General features: G+C 53.3%; 1 protein-coding gene across 1 annotated transcript; it reads right to left on the bottom strand.

The window, feature by feature from the left end:
* Positions 1–2,721: 2,721 nt before the first annotated feature.
* Positions 2,722–9,203, bottom strand: TMEM18 (transmembrane protein 18). Its single transcript, XM_027550745.1, has 5 exons — positions 8,989–9,203; positions 7,791–7,911; positions 6,680–6,734; positions 5,404–5,497; positions 2,722–5,320 (listed from the first exon to the last, which is right to left on the bottom strand). The coding sequence occupies exons 1-5, from the start codon at positions 9,043–9,045 to the stop codon at positions 5,228–5,230; spliced, it is 420 nt and encodes a 139-aa protein (XP_027406546.1). The 5' UTR covers positions 9,046–9,203; the 3' UTR covers positions 2,722–5,227.
* Between the last annotated feature and the right edge of the window lie 9,097 nt (positions 9,204–18,300).

Raw genomic sequence — 18,300 nt, 5'->3', positions numbered from 1 at the left:
TGCTGTGGGGGTGAGGGTGGGGCTCTCATTGTGAAGGCCCGTGTGTGTGTGTGTGTGTGTGTGTGTGTGTGTGCTGTGGGGGTGAGGGTGGGGCTCTCATTGTGAAGGCCCGTGTGTATGTGTGTGTGTGTGTACTGTCGGGGCAGGCGTGGGGCTCTGCTTGTGAAGGCCCGTGATGCTCTGGAGCCCCCAGCATTGCTGGTGTTAGGCACACAGGCCGGGAGGCCAAGGGAGCTGGGTTGACCCAGTGGGTCGGCTCTGGGGACGACAGTCAGCGCGGTCTCACTCTGAGCTCATAGGACCCCCGAGACCCCTGGAGTCTGGTGCTGAGCCCACCTGGCCTGCACCCCAGGTGGAGAGGAGGCCCCTCGGCCAGTCAGCAGGGGCTCCGCACACAGGCCGTGTTAAATCTCTGGGTGTGCAGTGACGCGTCTGTGCCGCTGGCTTGCTCCTGACTCTGTCTCCTCCAGCTCACCATGAGTCTGTCTGGCCGTCTGCCTCGCCCTCCGCCGGGAGAGAGCTGGCCATGGGCCCGCCCCTCGTCCTGAGGGAGAGGCCGCCCTGAGCCGGAGCGGTGGGCACAGCCAAGCCTGTCGGAGGAGCTTCCAGAAGCAACAGGTCATTTTCCAGGGCGGGGCAGCTTCAGCACCTGAGTAATACGTGAAGATGTGTTAAAAACACGATGTTTGCAACTAAGACTCCAAAGTTCCCAAGCAAGCCAATGACTGAAAAACAGCAAGACAAGTTAACCTGTTGTGCACTGTCACGGAAAAACATCGCTTTCTCCCAGAACTGCAGTTTGGGTTGTTACCCACATCAAATTATATGTAAACTCTGAATTTCTAGCCCCTTTATTGTGACACGAACAACTAAACCAGCTTTTACTATTTTTTGAGGTTGAATCTTGGGGAAATTCCACATCATATTTTCTTTTAGGGTGGATCGTACATTGTATGGTCTTTCGCTGCTGTGACAGCTGTTTGGCATCTAAGGCGACAGCGGCGGGGGTGTGGGTGGGGGAGGGTCTGGGGCTCCGGAGACTGTGGTCCCTGCTTCTCTGTTCGCTGCGCCCCTTCTCCGCGACCCCCGCTGGCTGAAATAAATCAGGATTCAGGCAGAGGCCGGGCGCCCCGGTGGGCGTCACAGGTGCGCCTGCGTTTCTGCTGCCTGTCCTCTGCCTTCACGGCTGCTTCTCACCCACTAATAGTTCCAACTACTAGCCTTCCTTCCAGTTTTATTGTAGAAAAAGAAGGGAAAGTGGGAGCTTATCTAGATGAGAACTGGACTCTGAAACGCGCGGAAGCGTTTCCCGGGGCCCAGCTGACAAAGTGCTGCAGCGCCCCCTGGAGTCGCTCGTGCAGACGCGCCCGGAGCCTGGGACCGGCTCCACCTGCCACCTTAGGCGGCTGGACCCGCGGAGACCGCCAGGCCTGCGCCTCCTCTCCCCCTCGCTGGGCACCCAGGGGGGCTGAGAATTCAGAGCGCCCCGCGTCTCCACGCGAGTCTGAGGAGTAGACAAAGTCACGATACCACCAGCCGAGCGAGAGCAGGGCGGGGAAGCTTCACACCGGTCCGACGTCTTGACCCTTGCTGTGATCTTATAAATACGACAGGCATCTCACAAGGGAAACTGGAATCCAGAAAAAGTCAGTGGGCTGGCTGGTCACGCACGCCCCCAGACAAGTTCTGCCTCTGACCCCAAAGACCTCTGCACACTGGGTCTTGCTTCCCAGGGAGGGCCGTGGTGTGTGCTGCACGCGTGTAAGCGGACCTGCGCCCTGGGAGCGCCCTGTGCAGTGACTGGGCTCTCACAAGGCAGAGACACTCCGGGGGACCTGGGGGGCTGAGACCCAGCACAGGGAGGCCCCACCCTGGACGCGTGTCCCACACGCACGCGCCTCCAAGAGCACCCAGCTGTTGATAAACACATGTTCCCCCTTAGTCACTGTGCAGTAACAGGGAACTCCACAAGTGTTCTGTGGCTCTTGTTCCTGATTGTGAGTTAATTGTGCAAGTGCTTTAATTTGCTGGGGACAGAATTGACAGCTCAGGCCACACGCACCCCAACTTGCAACCTCTGTCTGTTTCCCGTGTCTCGTCTGTTCCAGTCAAGGTGGAGACTCCGGGCGGTAAACGGCGGGTGCTCTGCACTGGTCAGGCACACCCCTCGGCTGGCAGATGGGTCCCCTGGTCACTAAGCCCAACCTGAGCAGGCCATCGGTCACAAAGTGAGGTGACAACTGTGCGTTCTGCTGCAAAAAGAGAACAAAACCCCCACAAATTTCTACTAAATTATGTCAAAATTTTAAATCTTCATATAATACATCAAGCATGTTTTCAGAAATTCTTGATAAACTTTTACACTGTCAAAATATAAACTGCCTGAATTTACAACTTTAATTTTGCAACTTTTACCATTAAATGCTTGTAACTTCAACACTCAAATCTGACTTCCCTTAATCTACTATTTTGTTTAAATAACTGTATCAGTAACGACTTGCAAAACATAATTTAAAGAGCAAAAAGCCTGTCTTGAGTAACTTCATGGCAACGCCTTCTTTCTGTTCCCCGTGGTTTGCACGACGATTCTCAGCAGGCAAACCTGTCAGGAAAAGACACTGGCCCTGGTGTCCCATCCATGGATGCCTGCTGAGCTGCAGGGATACGGCAGGTGACCGCCAAGTGAAGTGCAATTTGCTCAAAACAGCCACAGACACAGCATCATCTTAACAGTTTTGCTCCTTTATTTCACGTAACCAGGAACCCTTCTGTGGCTCCAAGTACACACCCTTTTGCTCAAGCTTTGGGGTGACACGGGGCCATAGGAAGGCATGACTGGGGATGTGCCTTCCTTCACCGACCGAGAGACCCCCAGCACAGCGAGCTCGTGCACCCCAAACCCTCTAAAGGGGGCCACAGACGCACACTTCAGACAAAGTGCTGAAAGGTCTGGCACAATTATGGCTTGTAGGACTTCCCCAAGCAGCAGGACAGTGTTAACACTGCAATTTAAGCCTCTGAATATGAACTCAATAGAAACAGTTAAAAAGCAAAAATTTGTGTTTGCAAAAACAAAACATAACTATTTTAAAACAGACTGCATGCACCAGTGAGTGAAAAGGCCATGCCACACCTTCAGGTTGATGAGTCATTAACACCAAAGTTAACCATGCTACACTATTATCACAGGGAAACTGCGATTCAGCCAGTCCCATATTAAGACAAACTGAATAATCAGAGGCTGAACATGCCCCCACAACCTCCCTGGCTTCCTCGGGGCCGAAGCCAGGATGTTCCCATCTGTGTGTCCTGTCCCGGGGGCCCCGGCCTGACTGCAGGTTCTGCAAGGGCCCAGCCATCGCCTGGGCTCACAGGAACCAGCGGCTCGGTCCTGCACTGAGGATTACTCTGGACACGGCGGACTCTTCTGAAGCCAGGATACCATTAAGCACCCTCAACTGGTAATTCTCAAAAACACACAGTGAGGCTTGCTGCCAGGTGCAACAAGTTTAAAATCTGACTTCACGTGACGTGACATTTTTTAAGTCAATTTTTAAAATGTTCCATACAGAAGTTTAAGAGATCAAGGAGGGACTGGAAAAAACGTCAGGTTAGAAGCTCCAGAGATGTATCGAGGAAGTTCTGTGCACACGAACTCAGTCGTGTCCGATTCTTTGTGAGCCCAAGGACTGCAGCCCAGCAGGCTTCTGTCCGTGCAGTTTTCCAGGCAAGAATACTGGAGTGGGTTGCTATTTTCTACTCCAGGAAGTTCTATTCACTTCTATAACTAATGTCAAAATTCAGTAAATAGTTTCTCTACTGAGTTTGTTCAGTTCAGATCAGTCGCTCAGTCGTGTCCGACTCTTTGCGACCCCATGAATTGCAGCACGCCAGGCCTCTCTGTCCTGGAGAGGGCAATGGCACCCCACTCCAGTACTCTTGCCTGGAAAACCCCATGGACAGAGGAGCCTGGTAGGCTGTAGTCCATGGGGTCGCTAAGAGTCTGACGCGACTGAGCGACTTCACTTTCACTTTTCACTTTCATGCATTGGAGAAGGAAATGGCAGCCCACTCAGTTTTTGCCTGGAGAATCCCAGGGACAAGGGAGCCTGGTGGGCTGCCATCTATGGGGTCACACAGAGTCAGACACAATTGAAGTGACTTAGCAGCAGCAGGCCTCCCTGACCATCACCAACTCCCGGAGTTTGTAACTATCTGTAAAAACTTTATTTATCTGGATTCAAAATGTAATTTCATAATCTGTCAAAGTGTCACCTTTTGAACTTCTAAATATAAATACTTCCATATGAACAAATACTATTTTTTGAAATTTGAAAAGTATATTTCAGTTCAGTTGCTCAGTCGTGTCCAACTCTGCGGCCCCATGGATTGAAGCACACCAGGCCTCCCTGTCCATCACCAACTCCCGGAGCGTGCTCAAACTCATGTCCATCCAGCCATGTTTCAGTTAACTTGTTAAAATTATGGTAACCATGCACAAACCTTCTCAAACCCAAACCAGGAGCCACCAGCATCATCCCTATTTGAGGGCTGTGCTTAGACAGGGGGCCCTCTGCTTAGCGGTCAGCCTCCAGCTGCAGCTCCAGACGGGACAGGACCCACGACCTCCCACACACAAGTCTGTTCACAGGGGAACAGTGTGCCTGCTCCAGTGGCCCTGAGAGCGCCCGCCCAGGGCACCGAAGGGCACAAAGAGGGGCAGCACAGAGACAGTCAGCGTCTGTATTTGCCACAGAAACTGTTTACTTGTAACTGTCCTTCCTGAAAGCAACACCAGGGGCTCATCTAACCACCGCCTCCATGGACCCCCACGTCTCCAACTGGACGGAAGGCAGGTGGCCCCTCGTGTTCTGTCCAGTGGCCACACCCAGAGAGGCTACCACCAAGCAGACAGACCAGGGTGAGCGGGGTGGTGGGTCTGCCCAGGCGTGGGTGGCACTGCCCCTCGCTCAGACCCTGTCTCCAGGCAGACGGGGCATCTGATAGCTCACACCAGGCACGGGGGGCTGTGGACACATGGCCTCGGGAGGGCCCTGCACTGCTGTTTGTCCAGTTTAACTGGAGAGACCAGTGCCCCTCAGGCCCGGTGTGCGCCCAGGGCGTAGTAGGCTGCATCTGTCCTCACAGCATGTCTGCATGTGTGTGTTCCGGGGGCTGAGAAGACGCCTGTATGGACAGCAGGCTGCTCGGAGCTAGAGCGGAGCAGTCACTCCTCCTTGGGCCGCGCCCGCGCCCTCCGCTGCTCCCGTAAGCTCCGCAGGTCAGTCATCACCGCCAGGGTCTTGCGCACCCACAGAACCTGGAAAGAACCATGCGGACGTGGTCAGAACTGGACCTACGTCAGCGGAGGAGGACAGCGCGGGGAGCCTGTGAGGCACCTACCACGATGACCAGGGCGTTGAGCAGCAGAGGCGCAGAGAACACAAGGGAGATGAACATGCCCCTCGAGTCGAAATACTGGTGTTTGGAGAACAATCTGTTTTAAGAAGGATTTACAGGTCACCTGCTGTCACAAACGGCATTCCTATCTCTATCTCTAGATAGACTTTCTCTATCTCACAGTGTCTTAGCAAGCTCACCCCTCACTGGGGGCAGGACGGCCCCCCCAGGACTGCCAGGACCCCCACTCCCACACCACCCGGGACCCCAGCAGGAGCCGCTGAGCACAGGAGGACAAGGTGGTCAGATTCAGATTCACCACTGCAATGGGGAGAGCTCACAGTCCCACGTCAGATGCGACCTTCCTGACCCTGCGGAGGGACGACCCCGGCCCCTCTGGAGGGCTGAGAGCAGCGGCCTACACCCAAGGCCTCCGGGGTGGGCAACGTGCGCAGGGCCTCCCCGGGGGCAGGGGGCGGGGCAGCGTGGCCAAACCAGGCTGCCCTCCAGGGTCTCAGGGATGACGGACACTCAGGTCACTGACTGAGTCACGCAGCGCAGCTCTGGGTCACAGGGCACAGAGCCCTGCAGGGCGGGGCCCAGGCCACTGAGGGCTGGTCGGGAGGCGTGTGTCCTGATCAGAAACAGGAGGCAAAGTGGGGAGGAATGGGACCCGTGTGGGCAGAGGGCAGGCTCTGTACCCAACAGCAGGGCCTGGAGCAGCCAGGCTGGGGCTGTGACTGCTCAGAGCCCCGGGGTCAGGCCGAGGGCAGACCCAGAAGCAGGGCGCGACCTGGGTGGCATCATCCCCAGGGAGGGGCGGTGCTAGGGGTGCTGTGCTGCCCTCCCCGCCTGTATCAGCCTCCTGCCTGACCTGAGAAGGCAGAAGGAGAAGCTGCGACCCCCGAGGGGCAGAAGGCGGGGGAATGGATCTGCAAAGTGTCGGGGTCAGGGGAAGTGTGTTCCCTGGACAGGGACCCGGCCACCCAGGCGCGTGTGCAGGCAAGGACACGCAGGCAAGGAGGGAGCGGCTGGGGTCCTGGAAACCCGGGACCCAGCGTTTTCAGGACTGAGGACACCAAGTAAACCCTGGGCGGGCCACGAGCTCCCCATCACAGACGAGAGCGCTTCTGGACAGCGACCACCCCGTCTCACAGCTGAGGAGCCTGGGGTGGGGCAGGGCGGGGGTCTTTGTAAACAAGAGCTGCATGCCGCCTGAGGGTGCCTACAGCTGACAGGGGTGGCTTCAGACGCAGGCCGCGTGCCCAGGACCGCTCACCTCCAGTTCATCGCCGCCACTTCATTGATGTACTCGGCACAGTAGACCAAGGTCACTGAGGAGAAAGAACCCTGGGTGAGAAGTCAGAGGGCGGCTGACCACCGCAGCCTACACGTCCTTCGGAACCGACGCTTCAAACGTAAGAACAAGGCCGTGCTATGCAGCTCGGGAGCCTGTCTGTCCAGCACGTTCCTCACGAGGGCCCCTCACAGACGGGAGGAACGTCCTCCCTGGCCTGGCGCACTGCTTCTCATTGCGACGTGGGCCACGGGATAACCTCCTGTCTGGATTTCCTGCCTTGCACACGGCCAACTGAAACATCACCTTTAATATGAGTTTTTGCATCTTGTTAAACTACAAGCAAAATCTTCGGTGTCTTCCCAACGGCTGCAAGATTAAGAGCCCAGCCTAGCCTCTGAGGCCCTGGCCCACCCTTCCTATCTGAACACATGTCTAGCTCGTCAACATCAGACACGTGCTTCTCTGACAACTGACCCAACGCCGACTCTGTCACCCTGGTACTCTCACGGGTGCCTTCGCCCCACGTGCCGGCCAGACACCTGTTCTTTGTCTCACCTAAAGAAAAAGAGATTCTTCTCTCTTTTTATGCCCCACACCGGGACTTCATTTTCTCTGTGAAATTCTTCTCAATGATTCCACACAACTCTGTCCCTTCTCTGAATCTCGATGGATCTTATATGCACAGACCTTATACTGTGGATCTTATATTTTTTCCCTGTGTGCACCTCCCAGAGCAAGCTGAGAGGCTAAGCTCACAGAGGGGGCCATGTACAGAGTCAGCGTCTCAGCAAATACAGCTCGTGTTTGTGTCACCAGTATTCAGCACCCTCCTGGAAGCACGGCAGGTACTTGAAAGACTCCTTTCAAGTCCAATATCCAAAATGAAGTTTATTTTTATAGGAACCAAAAGTGAAATATGGGAGTGGTCTGAAATCAGAGAGAGGAGGATGGGGAGACCTTACAAATGCTTTTACATATCATGAGGCTGCAGAGAGAACACCCACCCACCCCCAGATCACACATACATACACACACACCCCCGATTACAGCAGTCTGAACCCTGAGCCGCAGGACTGCTGATTCTACTCACCCAGGCACAGGAAGTGCCCCACCTGCAGCCTGTACCTCTGGGATGAGAAGCAGGTGAGCAGCAGGCAGAGCACGTGGAAGCCAGCCAGCCCCACGAGCCAGGGCTCCGTCCAGTCCGTCTGCTGGAGGACACACAGCAGAAACAAGTCAGGGTCTACTCGCACTGGGGCCAGGCTTCACATGCCGTCTTCTCTGCGCATGTCCAGAGCGCCCACCAGGCTTCACAGGACACGGGATCGGGAGGAGAAGGGAGGGGAAACATGCGCCCCCGCCCAGGGACTGTCGCTCATGTCCCTGGAGGACCGTCCACACATCACTGAGGGCTTCCCTGTTTGTCAAGCACAGCTTCAAGCTGGGAGAACCTCAGGACTTTCCATTCTGGGAGAGAAGACAGGGAAGCCTGGTTCTGGAATGCACCGGGTCCCCGCGGAGGTAAGGCTACAACTCCTATTTCCAGCTCCCTAGACCAGTGATTGGAGAAGGCAATGGCGCCCCACTCCAGTACCCTTGCCTGGAAAATCCCATGGACGGAGGAGCCTGGTAGGCTGCAGTCCATGGGGTCGCTAAGAGTCGGACACGACTGAGCGACTTCACTTTCACTTTTCACTTTTTCATGCATTGGAGAAGGAAATGGCAACCCACTCCAGTGTTCTTGCCTGGAGAATCCCAGGGACGGGGGAGCCTGGTGGGCTGCCGTCTATGGGATCGCACCGAGTCGGACACGGCTGAAGTGACTTAGCAGCAGCAGACCAGTGATTAAAGCCTCGGAAAATCTGGGCTGCCCTCCATACAGCGCTAGACCTCAGGTCAGCTAAACTCTAGGGGTGGCTGGTCCGCACCCTTAAACTAGGACCCCCTCCCGGAGGCTCAGGTCCCCCGCGGGTAAGGGGCTGGAGGCGAGGCCCGCGCCTGCCGCTTGCCCACTGCGAGTCCTCGCATCCAAGCCCAGATCCGACCCCTTCCCTGCGCCTCGCAGCAACCTCGCCGATTTAGGGGCCCCGTCCCAGAACGTCCCGCCCCTAACCCGGGCCCTGCCCACCTGGGTCGCGCCCCCACCGGGCCCCACCCCTTATCCGAGCCCCGCCCCTTCCAGGCCCCGCCCCGGAACGCCCCGTCCGGCGCCGCGGGCGTCCTTGTTGGAAAATTACGAGCGGCCCTCTGCGCCAGCGGCCGAAGTGGCGGGTAAGGCCGCGAGTTACCGTGATCACGGCGGGGATGCTGACGGGGAACCTGCTGACGGAGAATGCGGATGGCATCGTCCCCAGAAAGGCCCAGCCTCACCACCACCTTTTCGTCTTCCCGCCCCGCCTGGATAGGACAAGGAAGTCCTTTAACGTCCTCTCGCGATATTTCCCACTTGTCGCGAGGCCTCCTGTGCCTGGAAGTGGGAGGGAGGCCGGCAGGCAGGCAGGCATCCCACCATCTCGCGATATCTGTAGTGCCGTGTACCGGGTCCAAATCTCGCGGTATTCCGTGGCGTTTCTGTATTATGAGGGAGGTAACAGGCAGACGCCGGGGTTTTCTCCATAGCGGCTGGGTGCGGGCTCTGGTTGTGGCGTGTGAGCGCGCAAAGTCGCGTCAGTGCTCCTACTCTGCCTCTGCGGACAGAACCCCTCTGTCCGGGGGTTCTTCAGGCAGGACCACCGGGGCGGTCGCCAGGCCCTCCTCCATGGGGTTTTCCCGACCCAGGGACCGAACCTGCGGCGCCTGCACTGCAGGCAGACGGTTTACCGCTGAGCCACCGCTCCTGGCAGCGGGAAGGACTGGGGGCGTCCCGCCTTCTCCCTACTCAACTCCCGGGGCTAGGCTTCGGAGTGGGTGTCGCTCAGTAGTGCTCTGGCCTCTGGGAGACAGAAGAATGACCCAGACCCTTGAGGACACAGGACGGTGATCCGAACCCCGGCTCGCAGAGGACAGTGACTTGGACCCTGGGGGACCAAAGGTCGGGAGAGAGTGACCTGCATAGTCTCAAAATGAACTTCCGTTTGGGTCCTTCTCTTAACTGGCTTCAGTCAAGCTTCACAGAAAGAGGTTGAGTGGTGGGGGTGTGAAAGTGAAAGTCGCTCAGTCGTGTTTGACTCTGCCACCCCTTTAACCAGCCTGCCAGGCTCCTCTGTCCATGGGGTTCTCCAGGCGAGAATACTGGGCAGCCATACCCTTCTCCAGGGGACCTTCCCGACCCAGGGATCGAACCCAGGTCTCCCGCATTACAGGCCACAGTCTGAGCCACGAGGGAAGCAGAAAATCCTGTGTTGACCTATTAAGTGCTCCTCGACCACTCGGTGGGGTGGACGTTATGGACTCACTTTACAGTGAGAAAACAGAGAGTCAGAAAAGTAAATACCCTGCCCAGGGGGAGAGAGTTAGTGTGTGGGTGAGACTTGGCTGGTTCCCTGGCACAGACTCTGCCATATGCCTGCCCCACGAGCCTCCTCCTGAGTGAGTGAATGAAGTCGCTCAGTCGTATCCGACTCTGCGACCCCATGGACTGTAGCCTACCAGGCTCCTCCCTCCATGGGATTCTCCAGGCAAGAGTACTGGAGTGGGTTGCCATTTCCTTCTCCAGGGGATCTTCCCGACCCAGGGTCTCCCGCATTGCAGGCAGATGCTTTAACCTCTGAGCCACCAGGGAAGCCTCCTCCAGGGAAGCCTCCTCCAGGGAAACCTCCTCCAGGGAAGCCTCCTCCTGGGCTCCATCTAATGAGAAGCACTTCTCTAGATCAGTTCAGTTCAGTCGCTCAGTCATGTCCAACTCTGCGACTCCATGGACTGCAGCACGCCAGGCCTCACTGTCCATCACCTACTCCTGGAGTTTACCCAGACTCATGCCCATTGAGTTGGTGATGCCATCTGACCATCTCATCCTCTGTCCTCCCCTTCTCCTCCTGCCCTCAATCTTTCCCAACATCAGGTGTTTTCAAATGAGTCAACTCTTCGCATCAGGTGGCCAAAGTATTGGAGTTTCAGCTTCCGCATAAGCACTTCCAATGAACACCCAGGACTGATCTCCTCTAGGGTGGACTGGTTGGATCTCCTTGCAGTGCAAGGGACTCTCAAGAGTCTTCTCCAACACCACAGTTTAAAAGCATCAATTCCTTGGCACTCACCTTTCTTTATAGTCCAATTCTCACATCCATACATGACTACTGGAAAAACCATAGCCTTGACTAGATGGATCTTTGTTGACAAAGTAATGTCTCTGCTTTTTAATATGCTATCTAGGTTGGTCATAACTTTCCTTCCAAGGAGCAAGCGTCTTTTAATTTCATGGTTGCAATCACCCTCCCCAGAGTAGTGCCGTGGATTCAAAGCCTGATTCTCTTCCCAAATGTAACCTAGTCCCTGAATTCATTTCTCCAACAACTTTGCAGGCCAGTGATCTGACTTGAGATGACTGATGATCGGGTCTGAGGGCAGATCTGGCTCTTCTCTCAAGGTGGAGCTGGAGCTGTGGGGTGAGGGCCAGCAAGGCTGTGACTCTCCAGCCTCACGTGTGTCCATGTGAGGACTCTGTCAGGAGATGGGGCTCTAAGAATCTGCTGTCCTGCAGTGACCACTCTTTCTCTGATGCTGGATGTTTCATACTCAGTGTTTACTCCCCTGACTTGTCAGGGAGATGGGTTGGAAAAATCAAAGACTTCAAAGGCAGTATTTCTCCTTTCTAATGATGGCTTCTTATGCTAGGGCATAAAGATCAGGCTCTAGGCTTCCTGCCAGCGCTGGCTTCAGCAGTGTCGCTTGAGAAAGGGAGAGGTAGCGTAACTGACAGTGTCTCAGGCAGGGCAGGTCTCGTGCCTTTAGCAGCTGCTGTTCATTCCTCCAGTTCCTATGACAACCTGCCCCAGGAAGTGACCGGGTCAGCTCTCTGGTCTCCTGTCCCCTCAGGGCGCTAGCTGCCTTCAGAGCAGCCACAGATGAGTTTCTCTAAGTCTAGAACCGGTGGAGAAGGCATGTGCGTGTCGACTGAAAAATAATGCACAGCCTGAAAGCTGAGAATGGTGTTTTATTTGGTAGACAAAACTGAGGACTTAAGCGCAGAATTCAACCTCACAGGGCTCTGAGGGACTGGTCCCTAGAGATGTGGGAGGAGCCAGGATATAGAGGTGTTTTTCCACAAAGGCCAGGTAGTCAGAACATCAAAAGATTGCTATTAATTAAAGAAAACCAAACATCGCAGTTTAGTGAATTTAGCCCCTTTCTACGAATGGGAAGACGGAAGTCTGGGCTCACTGACGTCATCCCTTTGATGTGCACTTCAGCTTCCTGGGCCCGGTGTCCTGGGCTCTCACCCTGAGTCTGCCTGGGCCCCTTCGGGTGTCTCGTGTCGCCCTTTCCTCCTGCTTCAGCTCATGCAGGGGAGGGGAGGGGAGGGTGGATGGCCAGTAGGGGTCAGGAGCCCAAGAGCCCACTCAGGGCGTCCTCCTCACACCCAGCTTCCAGGGGCTGTTGGTGGCTTGTAAGTTACCACATTTGCACGTGCTCTGTTGAACTTTTCTTCAGTTACTGCTTTAAGATCTTGTCATTGCAAGAAGCAATGATTAGAGTTGCTAAATTTCAGTGAATTTTAAGAAATATAAGAATTTTCATAATGCATTATTTAATGTCACATGTCCCACTGGGGCTTCTCTGCAGAAGGGACCACCTGGCGTGTCAGCCTGTCCTTTCCTGATAGACATGGATCTTCCTAAAACCTCATTTCACTGCATTTTATTTTCCAAACCTCTGTCCATCTGACCACGTATGTGCTTGCATGTCGGTGTCCGTCTCTCTTTGTCTCTGTCTCCTTCAAGTGCCCATTTAGGCAGAATCTCCTTGCCGTCCCCCAGGAAAAGCAACAGTAGACTGGTGTGTTTTCAACCCCACAGTTGTCAGGAGACAACTGTGTCAGCAAACAGAGATGTTTGGAAATAAAGGACATGGGTAAAAGCATCGTGTGAGCTGAGACACTGACTTCCTTGCAGAGAAACTCTGCAGGCGGCGCTCACGGCCTCTTCCTTCTCTTCAGCTGTCCCTGTGTGACACGTCCACTGCACAGGCCCACAGGTGAAGCCCTGTCCCTCAGAAGACACAGAACGTGCTACGTTCTTGGTCTTTGAATTAAACTTCCCCTTGGTCTTTGAATTAAACCAATTAATGTTTCATTGGTAAAAAGATAGAATTAAAAAGGAAATGCCACATTCCTTTGCTCGTGAAGATGCTGCTCCAAGTCTGCTCAGTTCTGAACTGGCAGATACGTTGTCCTCCCTGGAGACTGCTAAAATGACAAGTGTCAAAAAACAAACACAGCAAAACCCTTATATGAAATGTAACAGTCCATAAGTCTACTCCAAATTGTGTATGATAGTTTAAGCAGTGTTTTTCTTAAGCAGTCTTGTTAATCATCTACTGTTTTCCAGTGGCTGATGTAGAGTGTTTTTACTTTTTTATCATGCGATATTTTATTTACAAAACGTTGAACATCAGTTCAGTTCAGTTCAGTCGCTCAGTCATGTCTGACTCTTTGTGACCCCATGAATCGCAGCACGCCAGGCCTCCCTGTCCACCACCAACTCCCAGAGTTCACCCAGACTCACGTCCATCCAGTCAGTGATGCCATCCAGCCATCTCCTCCTCTGTCGTCCCCTTCTCCTCCTGCCCCCAATCCCTCCCAGCATCAGACTCTTTTCCAATGAGTCAACTCTTCGCATGAGGTGGCCAAAGTACTGGAGTTTCAGCTTTAGCATCATTCTTTCCAAAGAAATCCTAGGGCTGATCTCCTTCAGAATGGACTGGTTGGATCTCCTTGCAGTCCAAGGGACTCTCAAGAGTCTTCTCCAACACCACAGTTCAAAAGCATCAATTCTTCAGCGCTCAGCCTTCTTCACAGTCCAATTCTCACATCTATACATGACCACAGGAAAAACCACAGCCTTAACTAGATGAACCTTTGTTGGCAAAGTAATGTCTCTGCTTTTGAATATGCTATCTAGGTTGGTCATAACTTTCCTTCCAAGGAGTAAGCGTCTTTTAATTTCATGGCTGCAGTCACCATCTGCAGTGATTTTGGAGCCCCAAAAAATAAAGTCTGACACTGTTTCCACTGTTTCCCCATCTATTTCCCATGAAGTGATGGGACCAGATGCCATGATCTTCGTTTTCTGAATGTTGAGCTTTAAGCCAACTTTTTCACTCTCCACTTTCACTTTCACCAAGAGGCTTTTGAGTTCCTCTTCCCTTTCTGCCATAAGGGTGGTGTCATCTGCATATCTGAGGTTATTGATATTTCTCCCAGCAATCTTGATTCCAGCTTGTGTTTCTTCCAGTCCAGCATTTCTCATGATGTGCTGTGCATAGAAGTTAAATAAGCAGGGTGACAATATACAGCCTTGACGTACTCCTTTTCCTATTTGGAACCAGTCTGTTGTTCCATGTCCAGTTCTAACTGTTGCTTCCCGACCTGCATATAGGTTTCTCAAGAGGCAGATCAGGTGGTCTGGTATTCCCATCTCTTTCAGAATTTTCCACAGTTTATTGTGATCCACACAGTCAAAGGCTTTGGTATAGTCAATAAAGCAGAAATAGATGGTTTTCTGGAACTCTCTTGCTTTTTCCATGATCCAGCGGATGTTGGCAATTTGATCTCTGGTTCCTCTGCCTTTTCTAAAACCAGCTTGAACATCTGGAAGTTCACGGTTCACATATTGCTGAAGCCTGGCTTGGAGAATTTTGAGCATTACTTTACTAATGTGTGAGATGAGTGCAATTGTGCGGTAGTTTGAGCATTCTTTGGCATTTCCTTTCTTTGGGATTGGATTGAAAGCTGACCTTTCCCAGTCCTGTGCCACTGCTGAGTTTCCCAAATTTGCTGGCATATTGAGTGCAGCACTTTCACAGCATCATCTTTCAGGATTTGGAATAGCTCAACTGGAATTCCATCACCTCCACTAGCTTTGTTCGTAGTGATGGCTTTCTAAGGCCCACTTGACTTCACATTCCAGGATGTCTGGCTCTAGGTCAGTGATCACACCATTGTGATTATCTGGGTCGTGAAGATCTTTTTTGTACAGTTCTTCTGTGTATTCTTGCCATCTCTTCTTAATATCTTCTGCTTCTGTTAGGTCCATACCATTTCTGTCCTTTATCGAGCTCATCTTTGCATGAAATGTTCCCTTGGTATCTCTGATTTTCTTGAAGAGATCCCTAGTCTTTCCCATTCTGTTGTTTTCCTCTATTTCTTTGCATTGATCCTGAAGAAGGCTTTCTTATCTCTTCTTGCTATTCTTTGGAACTCTGCATTCAGATGTGTATATCTTTCCTTTTCTCCTTTGCTTTTCGCTTCTCTTCTTTTCACAGCTATTTGTAAGGGCTCCCCAGACAGCCATTTTGCTTTTTTGCATTTCTTTTCTATGGGAATGGTCTTGATCCCTGTCTCCTGTACAATGTCACGAGCCTCATTCCATAGTTCATCAGGCACTCTATACAGCAACACCGTCAGTGCTCATCCATGGCTGAATGAGTCAAGAGCATGTAGTGTGTACACACAGTGGAATATTACTCAGCTGGGAAGAAGGCACTCCTGCTGTTTGGACAACCTGGACGAACTGGAGACATTGTGTTAATGGAGTAAGCCATCACAGCACGAGTCCACTCGTACGAGGAGATACTTAAGAGTCGTCAGAAGCATAGAATGGATGGTGGTGGTCTGGGACTAGGGGTGGGGGGGGCAGAGACGGAAGATCAAGGGTTAAATACCAGTTCTGCAGGTAAGTTGTGGAGACCCGCTGTGCAGCAGAAATCTGTACAAAGGGTGGATCTCAGTACTGTGGTCCTACCATGATTACATAAGAGCGTGAACCACCACCACCGTGTACTTGAAATGCTCACTTCTGTGTCACTGATTCCATGACCGTCGGTGACTAAGCAGCTGAACTCCTTGAGCTGGCTGGTGTCAACTGGTGTAACCACTGTGGGAAACTGCCGTTTATCTTAGAATCTGGGTGTACACACATCACAAAACTCAGCATTTCTACTACTGCTATACAGCCTACAGAAATGCGTGCATAGGTGCCTGTGTTTTTGCCAGTTTTATTTATAACTGACTCACATTGTAAAGAACTTCCCTGGTGCCTCAGACAGTAAAGCGTCTGCCTACAATGTGGGAGACCCGGGTTTGATCCCTGGGTTGGGAAGATCTCCTGGAGGAGGAAATGGCAACCCACTCCAGTACTCTTGCCTGAAAAATCCCAAGGACAGAGGAGCCTGGTGGGCTACAGTCCATGGGGTAGCAAAGAGTCGGACACGACTGAGCAACTTCATTCTCTACTTTTCTTTCTTTCATGTTGTAAAACCATCAATGAACAGGCCCCTCCAGCTCCGCGGGGTGAGGCTTCACGTTCCTCAGCCTGATGCAGCACCAGGCCACGGTGATTGTGTGCGCATGTCTGGGCCCAGTCTCCTTATGAACAAGGACACGATTGTGCTGGATTAGGGCCCACCTGGCCCAGGGTCACCTCGCCTTGACTGGTCACATCGGCAGGGACCCCAGGCTCCAGCAGGCCCTCCCAAGGCCCCGTGCTGTGGCCTCGCACCGCATAAAAACTAATTTAGTTTTTATGATCCCCCATTTCATGTTGTAGCCATGCAAAGAAGGAGTCTTGTGCTGTTGTTTGAAGGAGACACATGTCTTTTTTAATTCCAAGACAAGCGAAGGCTCACTAAAATGTAACTTGTTAACGCTAGTTTCTGTGCACATAACATGACTTCACTAAGCAGCTGTTGTGGAATGACCACCGCTTTTGAATATCAACTTACCCACAGCTGGTCCCTAACTGTTGACCACATTCAGTTGCTTAACTGTGATCTGATTTGTTTCTTTGTAGACTTTGCTTAGTGTATGTCTCAGTCTCATCTTTGTGAAACAACAGATGACTGGCTTGAAAACTCTTTATCCCAACGGTCTTTTGTAAAATTTACTAGCTAATGAGCATCAGGGACAAATGTTGAAGAGTCAGAACAGCAGGTGATCTGCAGTCCCTCCAGCTCCACCAGAGCTTTCTAACCGCCTCCCTCCCTCTGCCGTCCGACAGCGGCTCTTGGTTGCTTTCTCGACCGAGATCAACACTCCCCCTCCAGCTCCCGAAGCTTCCTCTCGTGTGGCTTCACTCCTGCTCCTCCCCTTCCTGTGTCTTTTGCTCCCCTCCTCACTAGTGCCTGTCCTCCTGCCCCGAGAGGACAGGAGCCCCCAGCCTGCTTCTTGGTTTGCAGTCACATTAAGCAAAACAGATAAATTCAACTTGCTTTATCTCTTACAGCAATGGTTCCCAACCCCCAGGCCGCATCAACAAACACCTGTCCATAGCCTGTTAGGAGCTGGATCCACAGCAGGAAATGAGCGGTGGCTACGTGAACAAGCGTTGTCTGTATTTATAGCCACTCTCCCTCGCTTGCGGATCCACCGGAGCCCCGCCTCCTGTCAGGCACTGGTGACATTAGATATTCACAGGCGCACAGACCTGCGTGGACTGTGCGTGTGAGGGGTCCAGGCTGCCAGCTCCTTATGAGAAGCGCCCTGAAGCCATCCCCCCAACCCCCCACCCCATCCATGGAAAAGCCACAAAACCAGTCCCTGGTGCCAAAAAGGCTGGGAACCGCGGCCTTAAAGCATCACATGCCAGAGCTGGGTGCGGTCAGGGCCCTGCGTGCGCTCAGGCCCGGCTCCGTCACCCTGCATCTGAGCCCAGGTGAGCTCCATGAGTTCAAGCCTCAGCTTCCTTTGCTGGGGAAAGGGGCAACAGTTCCCAGTGACACGTGTGTAAGAAGGGCTCGCACAGACGCGCTGCCTCACACGCCAGGAAGCCCCTGGCCCACCAGGCGCCCACCGCGCGGCCCCTCAGGAGCCCTGAGACCTTGGCGGGACGGCCAGCTATGCCTGGAGGCAGAGGGTGTGAAGGCGGAGAGGCCCTGGACCCCAGAACCTGGGCTTGAGGCGCCCACTCCTGTCGGCTGGCTCACTCGTAAGCCGATCACCACACATCACAGGGCGATTACTCTTGTGACGTACTCAGCAGAAGGCCCTCCAGTCTGGCATTAGTAATTTCAAAGTGAAGTGAAGTTGCTCAGTCGTGTCCAACTCTGTGCGACACCATGGACTGTAGCCTACCAGGCTCTGAGGAGCCTCTTAGTCCATGGAATTTTCCAGGCAAGAGTACTGGAGTGGGTTGCCATTCTCTTCTCCAAGGGATCTTCCCAACCCAGGGATCAAACCCGGGTCTCCTGCACTGCAGGCAGACACTTTACCGTCTGAGCCACCAGGGAAGCCTTCAGTAATTTCAAAGGCAACAACAAAATTGTATAAAGAGCATGTAACACAAAGGAATCGGAGAAGGCAGTGGCACCCCACTCCAGTATTCTTGCCTGGCAAATCCCATGGACGGAGGAGCCTGGTAGGCTGCAGTCCATGGGGTCGCTAGGAGTCAGACATGACTGAGCGACTTCACTTTCACTTTTCACTTTCATGCATTGGAGAAGGAAAT

The sequence above is a fragment of the Bos indicus x Bos taurus genome, chromosome 8, assembly GCF_003369695.1.
Source record: "Bos indicus x Bos taurus breed Angus x Brahman F1 hybrid chromosome 8, Bos_hybrid_MaternalHap_v2.0, whole genome shotgun sequence".
NCBI lineage: Eukaryota > Metazoa > Chordata > Mammalia > Artiodactyla > Bovidae > Bos > Bos indicus x Bos taurus.
The sequence above is the reverse complement of the archived record's forward strand: the minus strand, read 5'-3'. Positions and strand labels throughout refer to the sequence as shown.

Bases quoted from the DNA above. Each gene is read 5' to 3' on its own strand.
- TMEM18 (XM_027550745.1), bottom strand. From the start codon at position 9,045: ATGCCATCCGCATTCTCCGTCAGCAGGTTCCCCGTCAGCATCCCCGCC. The intron at 7,912-8,988 runs GTAACTCGCGGC...TGTGTCCTCCAG, and splicing joins GCATCCCCGCCGTGATCACG to CAGACGGACTGGACGGAGCC. The intron at 5,498-6,679 runs GTGAGCGGTCCT...TTCTTAAAACAG, and splicing joins GTGGCGGCGATGAACTGGAG to ATTGTTCTCCAAACACCAGT.